Source organism: Esox lucius, chromosome 8 (assembly GCF_011004845.1).
Source record: "Esox lucius isolate fEsoLuc1 chromosome 8, fEsoLuc1.pri, whole genome shotgun sequence".
Classification (NCBI taxonomy): domain Eukaryota; kingdom Metazoa; phylum Chordata; class Actinopteri; order Esociformes; family Esocidae; genus Esox; species Esox lucius.
Genome location: NC_047576.1, coordinates 3792516 through 3811947, shown reverse-complemented (window position 1 = coordinate 3811947; position 19432 = coordinate 3792516). Strand labels below are relative to the sequence as shown.

The 19432-nt window shown below is 39.9% G+C and overlaps 2 protein-coding genes across 4 annotated transcripts; one reads left to right on the top strand and one right to left on the bottom strand.

Annotated features, from left to right (window-relative positions):
- The first annotated feature begins 2756 nt into the window (after window positions 1-2756).
- Window positions 2757-7482, top strand: ctbs (chitobiase, di-N-acetyl-). The gene is made up of 7 exons (XM_010899488.4): window positions 2757-2987; window positions 3225-3363; window positions 3651-3859; window positions 4586-4757; window positions 4905-5002; window positions 5508-5669; window positions 6123-7482. The coding sequence occupies exons 1-7, from the start codon at window positions 2865-2867 to the stop codon at window positions 6309-6311; spliced, it is 1092 nt and encodes a 363-aa protein (XP_010897790.2). The 5' UTR covers window positions 2757-2864; the 3' UTR covers window positions 6312-7482.
- spata1 (spermatogenesis associated 1) lies at window positions 7479-17570 on the bottom strand. 3 transcript variants are annotated; one of them, XM_029121805.2, is made up of 12 exons: window positions 17244-17567; window positions 16959-17065; window positions 16553-16670; window positions 16394-16447; window positions 15854-16253; window positions 13665-13809; window positions 11870-11930; window positions 11371-11485; window positions 11142-11267; window positions 10625-10803; window positions 7853-7951; window positions 7479-7624 (listed from the first exon to the last, which is right to left on the bottom strand). In XM_029121805.2, the coding sequence occupies exons 1-12, from the start codon at window positions 17319-17321 to the stop codon at window positions 7505-7507; spliced, it is 1602 nt and encodes a 533-aa protein (XP_028977638.2). In that variant the 5' UTR covers window positions 17322-17567; the 3' UTR covers window positions 7479-7504. The 3 variants fall into 3 exon arrangements, with proteins under 3 accessions (XP_028977638.2, XP_034149807.1, XP_028977639.2); XM_034293916.1 differs by lacking the exon at window positions 7479-7624 and adding an exon at window positions 8152-8203 and having other exon boundaries at window positions 17244-17568; XM_029121806.2 differs by lacking the exons at window positions 7479-7624; window positions 7853-7951 and having other exon boundaries at window positions 10636-10856; window positions 17244-17570.
- Between the last annotated feature and the right edge of the window lie 1862 nt (window positions 17571-19432).

The following is a 19432-nucleotide window of genomic DNA, read 5'->3' as shown; positions in this document are numbered from 1 at the left end:
GAACATGGCATTTGATAAATAAGAACTCAGTAAGGTATGTGAAATCTGTATGTAGTGTTATTTCATGGGGCAATACAGAGTAACCTGCCCACTGCATTTGCCCCATGCAATACTGCCATAAATAATCTGTATTGTTCCATGAAGTCAAACTATCTACGGATTGTACACACCCTACTGAGTATTTCTTGAATGTCCCACTTCACATAGTCTATCTTTTCTGGTATTTGGTAATTTGCATAGGCTGCTTTAGCGGGTAGTGCATTGCATTGGTGCTAATGGAATGTGTGGGTAAAAATGTGCCTCCAGACATCTCATCTCCTCTCATCTTCATCCGCTTATCCGCGGGGGCAGCAGCTCCAGCAGGGGACCCCAAACTTCCCTTTCCCGAGCCACATTTGCCAGCTCTGACTGGGGGATCCCGAGGCGTTCCCAGGCCAGTGTCGAAATATAATCTCTCCACCTAGTTCTGGACCTACCCCGAGGTCTCCTTCCAGCTGGACGTGCCTGGAACACCTCCCTAGGGAGACGTCCTGGGGGCATCCTTACCAGATGCCCGAACCACCTCAACTGGCTCCTTTTGACGCAAAGGAGCAGCGGCTCTACTCCGAGTTCCTCACGGATGAGCTTCTCAGACATATAATCTGAAATGCATTTTTCCACTAATTACTCTTTGCAGTTTCTCACAAACACCATATGAATTGCCTTTGTTTACTATTCACATTACAATACTTTACAATTACAAAGCATATTGCAAAGCATTGAAATCAGGACTTTAATGTTCAAGAACATAAATCTGTGTTTGTGCTGCCAGCGTAATATCCTGTTGCTAACAGAACAACAAGGCTTATCGAACCAACTAAGACCAACACATAAGAAGCTAGCTACAATAGCCATGAGCAACAGTAGCGGATTTCTAGCTTTGCCTAGTTTCACCTAGTTTTGCCTTCAAAATAAAAGTAGCTTTCTTTAAATTATGAAAGAAATGAAAATGTCATGAAGTAATGGATAAAGACATTCGAAACATTACACACTGACAGACATTATATAAACCTTTATATTGGGCACCCATTAAAAGGGGGTACTAGCTTACTCAATGACACTCACAGAATAAGACTGTGAAGTGTTTGAACAAATATTACCATCCTAGCCCTTGTTATACTTTTGGCAGAATATCTGTTTGCCCAGTAGAGGTTCTTCTATTACTGCCTAACGGGTGAAGCCAAAAAGGTGACTGTCCATGAAAGCCAAGACAAAGATGCTGAATCTCATTTGGCCTTTCACAGACAGACTGGCACGATTTTCTAATTAGCAGATTTACTTTATAGATGCTAGTCCTTTTCACATGTATATATGCATTAGCAACAATTTCAACTTCAGTATCTGACCTATACTGTAGAGCCTTGTATGTTTAATGTAACTGCATTTAAAATACACAATAATAATAAATTATTACATAAATAATCTTTAAAGCAGTATTCATTAATAGAAAGTACTTTTCAGAGCGAAGTCAAAAACAGAAGTCATTTTCAGCCAATAGAGAATAAATTATTTGCTGGTCTCGTATTAAAGACACCTGAGCAAGCTCCTGAAAAATAAACATAAACATCAACCCATAATTGTTTACAAGAATAAGGTAGAATGTATTAAACAACAAAATAGGTCTATAGGACTAATATACTTTAAACGAAAGGTGTGGTAGATTGGTAATTGGTGTTCAGCCAATATATTATTATTAGTTATTATTAGCATGCTGTCAGTGCAATTATGCAGTTCAATACAGCCACATGATAATTTTATTTGTTTTCGAAATAATTATGAAGTATAATCACTTAAGAAACTTCCAACTTTGCTCAGCAGAGAAAATAACACACCACGTAAAAAACCGTGGGGTCATTTTAGATTGTCACATGTTAAGGATGTCACCAAAACAGCATTTCATTACCTTGGGACATAACCAAGGTATGTTATTTTCTCGAAGTATGATATGGAGAGACTCATCCATGCTTCTATTACAAGCAGGCTTGACTACTGTAATGACCTGTTCGTATTTATCTTTCCAGTTAGCTTTTTAAACTATGCATGCATTGTAATGTGTTTCGATGATACAAGAAAGTGCCATGGGATGCACTAAATAAAACGAATTATTTGAACAACATTAATAGTCCTTTTTCAACTAAAACGTTTTCTGAACTTTGTCCGGATTCGATTTCGTGACACTACATGCTCCGTCACAGTTGACAAATATTGACAGTCTTCTTCTTACCTACATTGGTACATAAGGCGCCCAGTAGAGGTCGGTATTTGAAAGTACTAACAAATGCCCTCAGGCAAGTGTGGAGCCTACATTTTGCGTCTTTTGAAAAGCACGTGATTAAACGAAGCTTCGGACGCCATTAATCACGCGCACAAGAAGCGATAAGAAGCCAGCCACAACAGTCGTGATTCATAATAATGGATTAAGAATCTACTACTCCTGTCGCCTTTAAAATATAAGTCCCTATTTAAAAGAATTAAAATTGAATCACACAGTGAAACCACACAGTGAAATTACATCCACAGTGGAATTAAAATTTCTTCCGAAAAAATAATTATCAAGTGTAATTAATCATTAACCTTCCAAAATTGATTAGCATAATCTGCGTACCTTAATTCATTTAATAATATATTTGATCAATTTTAACTATTTTAAATGGACATTTATTTTGAAGGCAAAAAACTGCTTCTTATACATATGAATCACGTGCTGTTATCTAGTATCGGTATAGCTTTGAAAAGTGGCCGGTGCACCGGAGTTCCAGTTTCAATAGTGCCCTCGCTAACTGTGTTCAAGTTTTAATACGTTTGTATTTTACTAATAGCGAATAATGTCAATGTGGCTATTTTTCTTTCTGACGGCGTTTAACGTTAGCCTGTTTTGCAAAGCAGAAGTTTGCCCATGTGACACCAAGGAATTATGTGAACAAATTCGCGATGAGAAGGACTTTGAGGTACTGTAAGTTAACGAAGATAACGTAAGATCTGCTGTATGTCTTTGCTGCATATGTAGGTGTGCAATCCTCACTGACAAGTAGGCTAAGAAGTGATTGAACTTGACTGTCCAACAGGCTCGCACATAATGCATAATTAAATCGTATTTGTGCGTGCACAGTTCACTAATAAACTGTGATCATTCAGGAAAACAGTTGAGAGGATTCACGATCTGCAATTGGTTTCTCTGCTCGCAGGTGTTGGTTTTCGATGTGGGCCAGAAAGCATGGAAGTCATATGATTGGGACAAAGTGACAACTGTTGCAGCATTCGGAAAATATGACTCAGAACTCATGTGCCATGCTCATTCGAAAGGAGCTCGGCTAGTGCTAAAAGGTTAGCCACCCTTTAACCAACGAATAGTCGAATGCATTCGCATTTGTGGAGTTGTGAATGAGTACACACTTCAGGAAGTAGGACAGAATATCGGGACAAAGGCTCATGTTTTTAAATGTTGTATCTCTGAAAAGCACCAATTTCAGATTATATGCAAACTGGTTCAACCAGACCATCACGGAGGCTGGTACTAACTGCCAATGATCAAGGAATGAATTAGCTCTGTCTGCATTAATGCTCAATTAATGTAATGTCAAGTGTTGAGGTTTTTTCATTTTCTATTGTAGGAGATGTTTCCATCTCTGAAATGGTGGACCCTGCCAACAGGACAGCATGGGTCACAGAAAAAGTGGACTTGGCCAAGAAACAGTTTATGGACGGCATCAACTTAGACATTGAGGAAGAAGTGGCTGAATCCTCCCCAGAGTACTATGCCTTGACAGCACTTGTCAGAGAGACCACTGAAGCCTTTCATAGAGAGATCCCAGGTTCCCAGGTGAACATACATACATACATACATACATACATGAAGCTCCGGAATAGAGACCACTGCACCTTTTTGTTTCCTTTCCAAAAAAGTTGAAAAGGAAAGTTTTGCATGAGGAACAGAAGGATAAAAATTAAGAGACCACTGCAAATTGAACGCTTCTGTTCCTCACTCAAAACTTTCCTTTTCAACTTCTTTGTAAAGGAAAGGAAAAGGTGCAGTAGTCTCTTAATTTTTCTGGACATAGATATATATATATATATATGTGTGTGTGTGTGTATATGTGTATATATATATATATATATATATATATATATGTGGGGGTGTGTGTGTGTATATATGGAAACAACCAAAAAATATATGATATACCTTTTGTTTTGTGTTGATGGCATGCTAGCATGAGGGTATCCCCACTCCTGTCTTACTGTTTTGTGGATGTCCCAACTCAACTGAAAGCATGTATTAGGCACTAAACTACATACCAGAATCTGTCCAACAAGAGGGGCATGAAATAAGTTTTATTGTTCTGAAAATAAATGTTGAAGACAAGTATTCTCAATAGAAAAGAAACTATAAAATAACGAAAACCCTTATTTGGTGCAGATAGAACACACTGCCCTACTGCCACACCCCAAAACAAAAAATAATTCGGAAACATGTTACTACAAGGTCCTGACCTAATGAACAGACCCAGCTTCCTCCGTGCACCAAACCTACATCCTGACCCGTCCTCAGGTGTCGTTTGACGTGGCCTGGTCGCCCAAGTGTATAGACAAACGCTGCTACGACTACGTCGGCATAGCCGAGTCCTGCGACCTACTGTTCGTGATGTCCTACGACGAGCAGAGTCAGATATGGGGCGACTGTGTTGCCATGGCGAACGCCCCATTCAATCAGACACTGACAGGTGAGCCGCCTATGACAACGTCACTGATGCCATTTCAACATTTATTCTACTTATTCAGTCTTTACAAAAATCAACATGTCCCCTTCCGCTTGTTTGGCATTCCCGAACAGACTCATTCTTGCCTGCCGTGTTCTGTTTTCTTCCCAGCGTATCGCCAATATCTAGCGATGAACGTGGATCCAAAGAAGCTTGTTATGGGAGTCCCATGGTATGGCTATGATTATCCTTGTCTTGACCTCTCCCAGGTGAATACCCCAATAACATAGATATTAGGAAAATAATGTTTCATTTACAGTATAATAGGCTTTTTCATTTAGCTTGTTGGAAACGGAGTGTGTAAAATTGTATTTTACACACTCAGTTGCTATTATATAATCAGTCCTTACAGGATTCTGACACTGCAGAAATCTTAACAAAATTACCAATATCCCTGTATGTTGAGAGCTTGCATATTTGAGCCATTACTGCAATAATCAAATCACTGTATTATTACCAAATAAGACAGACCCATTTGTGCAGTATAGAGAGCTTACAATTTCAACCAGCCGCTGCACATTTAACATGCAAGCTTTAGCGTGTGCGTTTCTGTGACAGTTTAGGCAAAATCATTGCACACCATGCGAAATTGAATCGCTGCAGAAAGATCACACGTTCCAGCCTGCAGATTGCCTGTATTCCATAACCCTGCCGTGTCACCGAACTCGGCGTGGGGGGGCGGGGTGGACTCACCATATGCCATTGTCCTATTAGGAAGGCGTGTGCACATTGGCCAAGGTCCCCTTCCGTGGGGCCCCTTGCAGCGACGCGGTTGGCCGGCAGGTACCTTACAGCGCTATGATGAAACAGGTCAACGGCTCCATGTCAGGCAGGCTGTGGGACAATGTCCAGCTGGCTCCTTACTACATCTACAAGGTATGCACGCATGCGCACACGCTGTGTAGGAACATGTCCAGCTGGCTCCCTACTAAATCTACAAGGTATGCACGCATGCGCACACGCTGTGTAGGAACATGTCCAGCTGGCTCCCTACTACATGTACCAGGTATGCACGCACACGCTGTGTAGGAAGTCTGTGGAAACAGTGAGCCCCTTTGTCTGTGCGGTTGCTGACAAATTACGACAACTGAACAGTCTGCTACCATTTTGGGGGGGGGGGGGGGGCTGTTTGGCTGCGGCGTTGTCAGCCCAGACCAACAAAGTCACCTTGGAACAAATCACACCCGCCCACCCCCAGTCCAATAAAACACTCTGGCTAAAGTTGAATGCTTGCCAAGGCTGTATTTTCCCTCCTTCCTAAAGGGGGACCCATTGTTGTTGTTGTTCTTGGCCCATGACTGAGTTTGTGAACTGAAACACTGTCCACAGGACCAAAGTGGACAGGCCCATCAGGTGTGGTACGATGACCCGGAGAGCATTGCCCTGAAGGTGGCCTACGTACGAGACCAGGGCCTCAGAGGCACAGGCATGTGGAACGGCAACCTTCTGGACTACAGCAACAACCCGGTTGCCAAGCAGCAGACCAAAGACATGTGGGAAGCCCTCATGGGTCTATGAGACACTGCGTTGAGGTTGTCTCTCCCCCGGATCCCAGGGCTAATTTGTTGCTAAGTCCATAGACACTTTTGTCTGAGGGGGCGGAGGAACCATAAAGCTTCTTCCTCTTGAACTCAGGGAATCTGTACTTGCACTTCAATGACATGTTTTATTTTATTTTATTGCAATCGTAAAATCAGTAGTTGGGGCATTCCTAACCCATGTTCTGTAGAAACATTTATATTTCCATCAGAGATGCACTCAAAAAGTTACTGTCTAAATCTTACAAATGATTTGGCTTCTGCGGGAATAAGCCCTTAATAATACTGCATACTAAAACATACAGACACATACATAGATAACAAATAACAACACATACTAAGAACACTTCACTCTTGTATGATGTTTTCTCTCATTTTATCACAGATTTTTGTAGAAATCCTGTTGATTGTTTAAGGGATATAGTTTGACCTAGATTCATAACAGAGTGAAATACCACTAACCCCGAGTGGTTCTTGAAGGCCCATGGAGTCATTTTTCACAACCAGACATTATTCACCTCTTTCCCAGCCAGGATTGGCTAATTCCCAGCCTGGAATTAGCATTATTAGCATCGTCCAAAAATGAATTGAAACTGCTAATTCCAGCCTGGGAATCCTGGCTGGGATGGAGGTGAATAATGGCTTGTTGTGAAAAATGATTCCTAGGCCTTCAAGAGCTATGCAGGGTAAGTGAATTTCACCCACATATGAATTTAGGTCGAACTATCCTTTTAAGAATAATGTTTGTGTTGTAGTTGTTCCGGTTTTAGCCCTGATTTTATGTCAATTTACATGTGTCAGCTAAAATTAAAATGTGATGCAAATGTTTGTGCTTGAGAAATCAAGTAAATCCTAAAATATTGGCATCTGATTTCTGGAGAAAACAAAGGCCTTCTAGTCATGCTGATACGGAAGCTTTGGTAGTGTGCTATGAGACCGTAGTATCAACTCCGATAAATGACCCAAGGAAAGATCCTCAATGCAGCAAATGGCAGATTACGAAACCCCAAACAACATGTAGGATAAAAGCCAAATCATGGATTTCACTGCTTGTGCCAGTAGATATCAGAGCAACTTCTCTGACTTAAAATTGTTTGGAAATGGAAAATCAAATATTTTCTTATGGAGTAAGGCCACAGTTGTGCTGATGACACAGGTAGGTATGCTCTGAGTTTAGGTCCCATCCTTTACTCCTCCGCCCAAGCCCATGGGTCCAGAGAGAAACATCTGGGTCTTCTTCTGAGCTAGCTCAGCCTTCAGGGCTCTGAGCTCGGTGGCAGCCTGCTTCCTGAGCTGGAAATAAACCAGGGAGAAAATCAATGAAAGACATTGACCACCCTCTGTCTAACATCCCTTCACCTCCCATCCAAGCCCTGTGTGTGAAATGTCTGCTTTTTTAATATGCTTTTATGTGTTTCAAATTAAGCTTTAACATACTGCAGTTCTACCCCAAATAAATAAGAACAGACAAGCAATCAGAGAGAATATCTACTGAAATTACAAGTAATATTGTTCTAATACCTTTGTCTCCATGATAAGCTTCATCTTGTCATCGTCTATCTTCCTCTTTAGGTTGTCAATCTCATGGCTCTCTGTCAATATTTGGATAATGAGCTCATTCTGAAAATGCGAGAAACATACCTATTACTAACGGTGGTATACTCCTGATGAAAATATAGTCTTTCAATCCCTCTAGTGGACATTTTGGTGTCCAACTTGTGGCATTGTTGCTATGGCCTTATTGGAAAATATTCTTTAAGCTTGTCCTATTTGTACTTGTGACCCAAGCATAGAAGAAAATACACTTTAAAAAATCTGACCTCAAACTTGCTTCTCAAATAGTCTGCCATGGAGAATGATACTCCTGATGAGCTGACCAATCAGAGATGTAGAGAAGGATGACATTTATAAAGCACATTTAAAAACAACTTCTGTCGACCAAAGTGCTGTACAGTCAAAACATATAGCCAACTAAACATATTTATAGGACATGACAAACATAAACAGAACTTCCTACCCATTTGCAGACTCAAATGCTAAAGACAATAGAAAGGTCTTAAGGTGGGATTTAAAAATGTTGCTACTAGTAGAGGACCTAATATATAAAGGTAGACTGTTCCACAACTTTGGAGCAGCAACAGAAAAGGCACAATCTCCTTTAAACGTCAAACGTGACCGTGGAACACACAAAAGCAGTTTGTTGGGCGACCTAAGGGTCCTTGAGGAAGAGTGCTGGCTGAGGAGGTCTGAAATATAGGAGGATTCTGATCCATGAAGGGTATTAAAAACCAAAGGACATTCAAATCTATCCTATATTTAACAGGTAGCCAGTACAGGAGTGATGCTCTCCCTTTTTTGTACCAGTTAAAAACCTAGCAGCTGCATTTTGAACAAGCTGAAGGTGGGACAAGGTAGACTGACAGATTCCCATATACAAAGAGTTACAATAGTCCAGATGGGAGGAAATGAACGCATGAATAACTGTCTCTAACTTCAGGGATTTCTTTTCATACATTTTCAGGGGAAGGTACAACTGAGTGTCATCAGTATAGCAATGGTAAGAGATCGCCCAAGGGAACGAGCATAAGATAGGGCCTGGTACCCCACAGGTGATTGATGCAGAAGAGAAGAAGTTCCCAATATTTACAGAAAATGTCCTGTCTCTTAAATATGAAATAGTTTTAGAGCAGTACCCTGAATCCCAACTTCTAGTTTAAAACGGTCTAGAAGGATGGCATGATCCATCGTGTCAAAAGCAGCACTAAGATCCAGAATAATTAAAGTAGCATAGCTTCCGTTGTCCTTAAACAACAATAAATAATTTAACACCTAAGGAAGAGCTGATTCAGTGCTATGGCGTGCCCTAAAACATGACTGGAATTTATGCAGAATATGATTTTCATTTAAAAAGGAAACAATTACTTTCTCTAGAACTTTTGATAGGAATGGCAATTTTGAAATGGGACGGAAATTATTAAGGACAGTTAAATCAAGATTAGGTTTTTTAATAAGGGGTTGGACCACTGCATGTTTAAAACATGATGGGACAGTGCCATTGATGAGGCAGCTATTTATTATGGACAATATACAGGGACCAATAGTATCCAGCACTTGTTTAAAAAGGCGTGAGGGAACTGTGTCCTGGGGGCAGGTAGTAGGCTTCATGTGTGAGACTATGTCTATCATATGTGAAAGAGATACAGGTTCAAACTGGTTAAAAAGAGCAGAACATGTGGCTAAATCCGAGGGGTCGTGATCTGGAGATAAGATGCAAGATCTTGCCAGTGAAGAATGACAGGAAGTCTTCACAAGTCTCAGAAGTCGCTTCAGGAAAAGCAGTAGCAACCGGATGTAAAGCCTTGTTTATCAGACTAAACAAGACGATCATTAGAGTTGTTAGAGATTATATCAGAGAAATATTTGGCTTTTACTGTTATAACAGAGAGTTGATATTGAATTAAACAATCTCTCAGAATTTCATGACACTTGCAAATTGTCCTTTTTCCATTTCCTCTCTGCTTTTCTCCACTCTTGTCTGAGAGTATGGGAAACATTATTTAGCCAGGGCTGAGTTGTAGATTTTGCTCCCCTCTTTTTAAAAGGAGCAACAGAATCCAGGATGTCAGAGCAAGTGGAATTAAACATAGTGACTAAGCCCTCTGTGCCCAGGCTGGAGGGAGCCTCAACACTGCTGATGAGGGGAGAAGTCTTCTGAAAAGAGTTTGGAAGGGTTAAAAGAGCGAGAGAAATTGCTTGGCAGTTTGCGTTTAGGGACTAGGCATGGAAGGGTGGCATAGAAAACAACAGGTTTATGATCAGACGAACAACTATCATCTATCTCAACATTCAAATAGGAAAACCAAATGACAAAACAAGATCTATGCGTGTGGCCAAGCTGGTGAGTAGATTCCATAGCTGACTGAGTGAGACTAAATAAGTCAAGTTGTAAAAACTCTCTAACCATAGGCTTAGCTGGACAGCAAACATGAATATTAAAATCGCCAATAATCAGAAGATTGTCAGAGGTAGGTACAATAGAAGATAGGAAGTCAGTGGTGTTCTTGCTTTAATATTCTTACTGGTTACTGGGATATGCTCACACAACACTCTAACACAAAAAGAGTTGCTTTTAACATTCCAATAATTAGGTAATAACGCTATGTACCTTAATGTAATAAGTTGTGGGTCATATTTCTAAGACATTTTGAAAAACTGGGCAGTTACCTGAAGGAAAGGTGTTTACATGTTGGTAGAGTAGAGTACCCTTCAGTGAATATGACTGACACCTTTTACCTTGGTGCTGGACATTCTTCCAGGTCTTCTAGTCTTGCCTTTTGCATCCCTCGCCTGTAGCTGATGTAGAAGTTTATTGTAGAATTTCTCCAGCTCTTGTCGAAGACTTCTCAGTGTGACCTCCAAAGGTGCTGTGGCCTTCTTGGTATCAAAGTATTGCTTCTTCCAACTGTCACGAGCTGGAAGAACAGAAAAGGCCATAGGGCAACTGGGTTCTGCTCCAGGGTCAAACCTGAACCCAGTTATTGCCAGAAATATTTTTTTTGAAAAACAAAAGATAAAGGCTATGGAAGAAAATATTTAGAGGAAGTTCTGTGACAGGTTCCCACTAGCAGCTACCTATTTAATCTGTCATTACAAGATTTTAATACATTAGCATTTTTAGGAGCTCTTATGCAGACCAACTTACAGTTAGTGTGTAGTATCTGGGTGAGATAACCACAACAACCCAGTAGTGGAAAGTATATTTTACTCATTAGAGTATTACATTCATGTAATACATGAATATATACACCACCTTGATTTCGACGACGCCTGTTCTGTGCCAGCAAATCCTTGCCTTTTCTTAGCAACTCTTGCCTTGACTGTTCCAGTAGCTTTCGCTCCTCTTTGGCCATCTTAATTTCCTCCATCAGTTCATCTCCTAAGAGAGGAAACACTTTGTCATTTGCATCATAATTTCCTTATTTTAAGTCAGCAACTCCAATATGGATGATTGCAAAAATACTTTGGAGATGTTTGCTTACTGCTTGTCAGGAAGGTCGGTGCAGCAGTTGTACGTTTGGACTGGGTTGGGGAACAGGGTGGAAAATGGTACTGGGCTGGTGTAAGCGTGGACAACAGAACTGGGTTTTCAGGGACCTACATGATAAATGAACAACTGGTTTTGAATTCCCTTGTTTTTCTTGTTGACGTAAATCCGTCTGCATATTAAGATGACTGTGAAAGTACCCTTTTGGACCTATAATCCTAAGATCCCCTTTTAAATTCAAAGCACCTGCTGGCTGTTGAATTTAAAAGCAGTAACTAAGCCCTATGTGGTACTTACAAGTTGCTGGTCATTTTAAGTTATTTTCTGCTTAGATCTTGTAGTCTCAAAAAAAAAACTTGGCATGCATTATTTGATGAAACAAGGGGTTCAGAGCAAAACATTTGGAACAGGCTTGCCAAAATTAAAAGGCCTGGCTTTAACAAAAGGTAGCATTGAAATGCTATTTCCATTAGTGGAAAAAAATAAACTCTTACCTCATTGTTTGGTTCATTCCTGATACATTTCAGTGTTTGCACATCTTTAGATTTCCTGAACCTTTTAAAGAAAACAAACAATGAATTGCTATGGTTTCCAACCATGCCTTTCCATAGGTGGTTCATACGACTCATCAGGCATGGGTTGGTAGTAAGTAAACTGATGCCATTAATGTTGGGTACCACCAATCTAGATGTGTGCCTAAATGTCACAAAGTGATATAAGTAAACATGCGTTGCATAGACATACAAGCTTGTTTCCAAAAAGTTGGGATGTTGTGTAAAAAACCTGAATGCAATAATGTGTGAATCATTTAAACATATATTCAGTAGAAAATAGTGCAAAGACAGCATTAAATGTTATAACTGAGAAATGTTATTGTTACTTGAAAAATAAATACCCAGTTTAAATTTGATGCCTGCGACATGTTTCAAAAAACTTGGGAGGGGGCAACAAAAGACTGGAAAAGTTGTGTAATGCTAAAAAAAAACCTGGTAGAACATCTCACAACTAATTAGGTCAATTGGCAACAGGTCAGTAACATGACTGGGTAGTAAAAGATAATTTCAGAGAGGATAGAACTTTCAGAAGTAAAGATGGGAAGGAGTTCACCACTGTGAAAGACTGCGCAGGCAAAATAGTGCAACAATTTAAGAATAATGTTTTTGGGGATCTCATCATCTACGGTACATAATATCATTAAAAGATTCAGAGAATCCGGAGGAATCTCTGTACACAAGGGAGCAGGCCAAAAAACAATATTGGATGGCTGTGATCTTCAGGTCCTTAGGTGTTACTGTGTTAAATAAGACTTGATTCTGTATTGGAAATCACTGCATGGCCTCAGGAACACTTCGGAAAACCACTGTCTCTGAACACAGTACGTTGCAGCATCCACAAATGCATGTTAAAACTCTACCATGCAAAGAAGAAACCATATGTAAACGAGATCCAGTAATTATGCTGCCTTCTCTGGGCCTGAGCTCATTTAAGATGAAAAAACTGTCCTGTGGTCTGACGAATCAAAATTAGATTTGTCAAATGGGAATCATGGATGCCGTGTCTTCTGGGCTCAAGAGGAGAGGGATCATCCATTGATATCAGAGTACAGTTCAAAAGCCAGCATCTGTGATTGTATGGGGGTGCATTTGTTCATGTGGCATGGATGACTTGCACATTGGTGAAGGCACCATTCATGTTGAGCAACATAAAGGATTTGGAGCCACATGCTGCCATTCAGGCAAAGTCTTTTTCAGGGAAAGCCTTGCTTATTTAACAAGAAAATGCCCAACCACATTCTGTATGTAATACAACAGCATGGCTCCGTAGTAAAATAGTCTGGGTGCTAAACTGGCCTGTCTGCAGTCCAGACCTGTCACCCACTGAAAACTTTTGCCCCATTATGAAATGAAAAATATGACAAAGGAGACCCTGAACTGTTGAGCAACTGAAGTCCTATATCAAGCAAGAATGGGAACATTTCACTTTCAAAACTACAGCAATTGATCTACTCAGTTTCCAAACACTTACAGAGTGTTGTTAAAAGAAGAGGTTATGCAACACTGTAGTAAACATGCCGTGTCCCAACTGTTTTAGAAACTGGCATCAATTTCAAAATGTGCATATATATTTCCAAAAACAATAAAATTTCTCAGGTTCAACATCTGATAGGTTGTCTTTGTAATATCTTCAATTAAATTCAAGGATACATTGCATTCTGTTTTTATTAGAATTTTACACTGTGTCCCAACTTTTTTGGTACCGGGGTTGTTTCTGATACTGTTTTTCTATTACCTGTCTTGGGAGGGAGGAAACACAGGGTCCTGTTCTTCAAGGGACTCTGGAAGCCCTGAATCCCTGGCTCTGTGCCTCTTAAAATGCTGTTTTTGCTTTACAGATGTTTCACTTTTAGCTGGTGCTGCCTCCAATATGACTGATTCTGTACAAAATAATTTAAAATAAATAGTTGGAACAACATTTACGTACTGTTAAAGGGCCAGTTAACAGTTGAAACAAAAGCAAAGTGCTCTACCTGCCACTGATACCATAAGAAGCTGTGTGATGTATCTGGGGAAATGTAACAATTTTAAAATGGATGTAATCAGTAACCTTTTTAACGCTTTAAGGGATACTCTATTTAAACCTAAAATATTTCTTAGACACCTTTACAGCATGCTTTGATTTTTCAGGACAGAATCTCTACAAGAAGGTTGACTTTGGAGTGAACTATCCCATTACCTCTCACTTTGGAGTGAACTATCCCATTAACTAATACTTTGGAGTGAACTATCCCATTAACTCTCACTTTGGAGTGAGCTATCCCATTAACTCTCACTTTGGAGTGAGCTATCCCAATAACTCTCACTTTGGAGTGAGCTATCCCAATAACTCTCACTTTGGAGTGAGCTATCCCAATAACTCTCACTTTGGAGTGAGCTATCCCATTAACTCTCACTTTGGAGTGAACTATCCCATTAACTCTCACTTTGGAGTGAACTATCCCATTAACTCTCACTTTGGAGTGAACTATCCCATTAACTCTCACTTTGGAGTGAACTATCCCATTAACTCTCACTTTGGAGTGAACTATCCTATTAACTCTCACTTTGGAGTGAGCTATCCCATTAACTCTCACTTTGGAGTGAGCTATCCCATTAACTCTCACTTTGGAGTGAGCTATCCCAATAACTCTCACTTTGAAGTGAGCTATCCTATTAACTCTCACTTTGGAGTGAACTATCCCATTAACTCTCACTTTGGAGTGAACTATCCCATTAACTCTCACTTTGGAGTGAGCTATCCCATTAACTCTCACTTTGGAGTGAGCTATCCCATTAACTCTCACTTTGGAGTGAGCTATCCCATTAACTCTCACTTTGGAGTGAGCTATCCCATTAACTCTCACTTTGGAGTGAGCTATCCCAATAACTCTCACTTTGAAGTGAGCTATCCCATTAACTCTCACTTTGGAGTGAACTATCCCATTAACTCTCACTTTGGAGTGAACTATCCCATCAACTCTCACTTTGGAGTGAACTATCCCATTAACTCTCACTTTGGAGTGAGCTATCCCATTAACTCTCACTTTGGAGTGAGCTATCCCATTAACTCTCACTTTGGAGTGAGCTATCCCATTAACTCTCACTTTGGAGTGAGCTATCCCATTAACTCTCACTTTGGAGTGAGCTATCCCAATAACTCTCACTTTGAAGTGAGCTATCCCATTAACTCTCACTTTGGAGTGAACTATCCCATTAACTCTCACTTTGGAGTGAGCTATCCCATTAACTCTCACTTTGGAGTGAGCTATCCCATTAACTCTCACTTTGGAGTGAACTATCCCATTAACTCTCACTTTGGAGTGAGCTATCCCATTAACTCTCACTTTGGAGTGAGCTATCCCAATAACTCTCACTTTGAAGTGAGCTATCCCATTAACTCTCACTTTGGAGTGAACTATCCCATTAACTCTCACTTTGGAGTGAACTATCCCATTAACTCTCACTTTGGAGTGAGCTATCCCATTAACTCTCACTTTGGAGTGAGCTATCCCATTAACTCTCACTTTGGAGTGAACTATCCCATTAACTCTCACTTTGGAGTGAACTATCCCATTAACTCTCACTTTGGAGTGAACTATCCCATTAACTCTCACTTTGGAGTGAACTATCCCATTAACTCTCACTTTGGAGTGAGCTATCCCATTAACTCTCACTTTGAAGTGAGCTATCCCATTAACTCTCACTTTGGAGTGAACTATCCCATTAACTCTCACTTTGGAGTGAACTATCCCATTAACTCTCACTTTGGAGTGAGCTATCCCATTAACTCTCACTTTGGAGTGAGCTATCCCATTAACTCTCACTTTGGAGTGAACTATCCCATTAACTCTCACTTTGGAGTGAGCTATCCCATTAACTCTCACTTTGGAGTGAGCTATCCCATTAACTCTCACTTTGGAGTGAACTATCCCATTAACTCACTTTTAGCCTGTGTGACAGGCACGTGTGTCTCCTCCATGTAGGACTCCCTCCGGAGGCGCTCATCCTTAGCCCACTTAGGGTTTTGACAGGACAGAAGCTCTTCCTCATTCTCCTCTGTGGAGCTATAACTCTCTTCCTCAGGCGCCTCTTTCTCCTCCTCCTCCGGCCGTGACTCCTCCTCATTAGGGCTGGTGGAGGAAGAAGGGGGTAGCTGAGGGCCCTTGGGAATCTGAGGTAATTTAACTTGCTCTTTTGTCCCGGTTGGCATGCCTTGCCCCCTGGCTGAGCGGTAGGTCTGGGGGGCTGTGGAGGTGCTGTAGCTGTCCAGGGAGAGGGACTGTGAGCAGACACTGTCTTCACTCTCCACAATGGGCAACAGGTACAGCTCTGGCTGAGGGGCCTGGAGAACAGAAGAGAACTGTGACATAAGGACATGTAATAATCTCATCATGTGTAGGTTTCTTTTACCTACACACTGTACACTTAATTACATTTTTACAGAACTGCTGTAACAATTAAAGAGGAATGTATGGTACATACGTATGGAGGGGCAAACGACTTCACTTTGAGATCTCTTTCTTGTTTGGCTTTGACCTTAAACGAATGTAAATAAAACGGGGCAACAAATCAAATCACCCTGTGCCAGTCACATCAAATGCAAACTATAAGCAACTGTATCGCTAGCTACAGTATACTCACCAGTGCCAAGTTACGGCCCACGCATTTTAGAAATGAAAACCTGTGAATATCTCTTTCTGCTCCAAGCAGATTGCCAAGCTCACTCCTAAGAGCTCTGAGAGTTATATCAGGGTAGACCCTATGATGGAAGCAGCATAATTTACAAGTGGCAATATATACTATATTCAATATTTTAACTCAATACAAAGTGTCGATTTAAGATATGTTTAAGCATATATTCAATGTTTAAGTATATATTCAAATCACAATATAGTGGACGGCTAATAATAAACCTTTTAAGCAACAACCATCAAGGTATCTTATGGAAGTGTATATCTAGGGGGTCTACCGCATCACTCTATTTCAAAAAATGTATAATCCTACATAGTCTGTAAGCAAAGCTGGTAAAACACATTAAATAACTCACCTAATAAATCCGGCAGATATGAAGCTCTCTGTGGCTTCAACTGGCACTTTATTGAGTTTTAGGTTCCACTGTTCATCAGGCACAAATAGAACATGTAGCTCTAAAAACTAAAAATAAAGACGGTAAGTATGTAGACGTTAAAGTATGTTACACTTGGCACAATCAGGTTTTGGTTTAACAATATGCCAAATTCACCAAGAAGGATATACTGTCAGGTTATAGTCTTAAATCCAGTTTACAGTTAAATAAATTATTATTGTGCAATGAACGTATTTGTCTACGTACCTTGCAACTCGGTAGTCGTCTCTCTTTAGAATATCTAATAGACTCGTTCGAGTATTCCATTTTCAACGATCCTGGCATGTTCTAAAATACAATCGGTTGTATTGGGTGATCTCCGGTTTTTCCCATCAAAAATGTAGTTTCCTTTTTCTCAGAAGTACAACAGCTCATTTATTTCGCATTGAGCATTTCTGGTTCTGCTGAGGGAGTAAGCGTGCTGTAGGAGTGGACTGCTAAGTAACAATCTCTTGTGTGCAAACGTAACCAGTCGAAGCAGTTCATTTATCTAAGAACATAAGAACTGTTGCTGTGGTTGGTCCGGGTCGCCACGTGCTCTGTTGCTGATGCGCTACTCGAAAGATGGCGTAATGAACGAATTAACTACAGCAAGTGACCGCTCAAATAACCGTTACCTGTTTATAGTGTAAATCCCACCCGAAACATTTACATAAATTGTCCCTGTACACATCAACATTTTTAAATTACGTCGCATTTGGGCATAGCATTTTATTTATTTTTTGCTGTTAAGGTAATTTATGTAAGTGAATGTATCTAGGGTGGGACTACATATTTCTTTTTATAGGCAGCATAAATTATTCACCTGCCGCGCCTAATAAAATACAAAGCATAATGATAACCATGTTAATGGTGACTAGATATTATGTACAAAATAAGTTATTAATGTGGAATAACGACGAATAGCTATGTCGGATTTGTCAACGTTCTTAAATCTCGAAGTAATTGTTAGACTGCCTCTATGTACGCAACTCTCAGGGAGAGTAGTCTATGGAGATAGTTTTCTATCAAAATGTTGTAAACAAGTAGCAGTTCACAAATATATACAGCGAGTCACAAATAGCCTACATAATGCAACTGTCAAATAAAAATCACTTTCAAGAAATGTATGCATAAATAATGAATCGTTATCAAAAACAAACTATGATTATCAAATAATTGTAAGACCGTTTTTAATTGTAAGACCGTGTTCCAAAAATGTTTGGTGAATGTTACAGCATTTGTCACCTGCATCTTACAGATTTGTGACTTGCATTACATTTTTGATTGGCCTTACGTGTTTGTGAGTTGCTCCACATACTTGTGAGGGCTGCTTTATATTTGTGAGTAGCGTGGTATATTTGTGAGTCGCATTTGACGGATCAGTTGCGTACGGGATCCAGATTAGGACTTTCTCAGTTCTGGTTATGCTTAGTCTCCAGAACCCCTATGTTTAAAATGTACTTTTAAAATTACACAGCACATACTTGTATAAATAAAGTGTTTGGTAATAAGTATCGTTTATGTTTAGACATTTTACAATTCAGCATACGTTTAGGCACTTGCATTATTTATGTGTGACTCGCTACTTACAAGTTTACAACATTTTGATAGAAATCTCCACAGGGAGAAGGGTCCAGCTAGCGCGAATTTGCAGCATCATCTGGTTATAGTATGTCTTTAATAATTCTGAAATTATGTCCAGTAACCATGCATTATTCAGTAGCATAGTGGTTAAAGGTCAACTCTGAATCCCCGCACTCGCTCTTTTTCTTACTGACCGCGGACTCTGTTGAACAGCCTTGCTGACGTTATGTAATTACCTTTTTGCCTTTAATACAAAGACAACCGTTTAAATGATATTGCAATTCCATATTGACAATCTAATTGTAGCTATGAAATAAAATCATGTTCCAGAAATGAACAGAAAGTAATTTACTTAAACCAGTTAACCTTTTGTATTAGCTTAAAAGAATTGTGTCATATACTAAACCACACCTCCAATATAATTTCCCAGTGTTCACTGCGTGCAATCCAGGGTGCAATCCTGACTGCAAGGCACAGGAACATAATTTATAGTAAGAGGGAATTTGTATTTGATTTTAGCAATCATTTCAGTGCGTTTTTTTGTACTATTTAAAGTGTTTGATGTTGGTGATGCTACGATTAATAAATCAGTCAATTTACATGCAAAAAAAGGATAATGAAACAATTCCTAAATATAAACATGTAAAGCATGATGGGAAATGTTTATTCTGAAATTAAAACAACTTGTCACTAACTTTGAGTTCAACAAAAAATGGCTTGGGGTTTACAGTGTAGACCGACCGACATTTCTGTCTGCAGGATACAACATAATGTATTCAAATACCCCATTTTACTGTAATGCTCCTCAGTTACCCTACTGCTATTCTAAT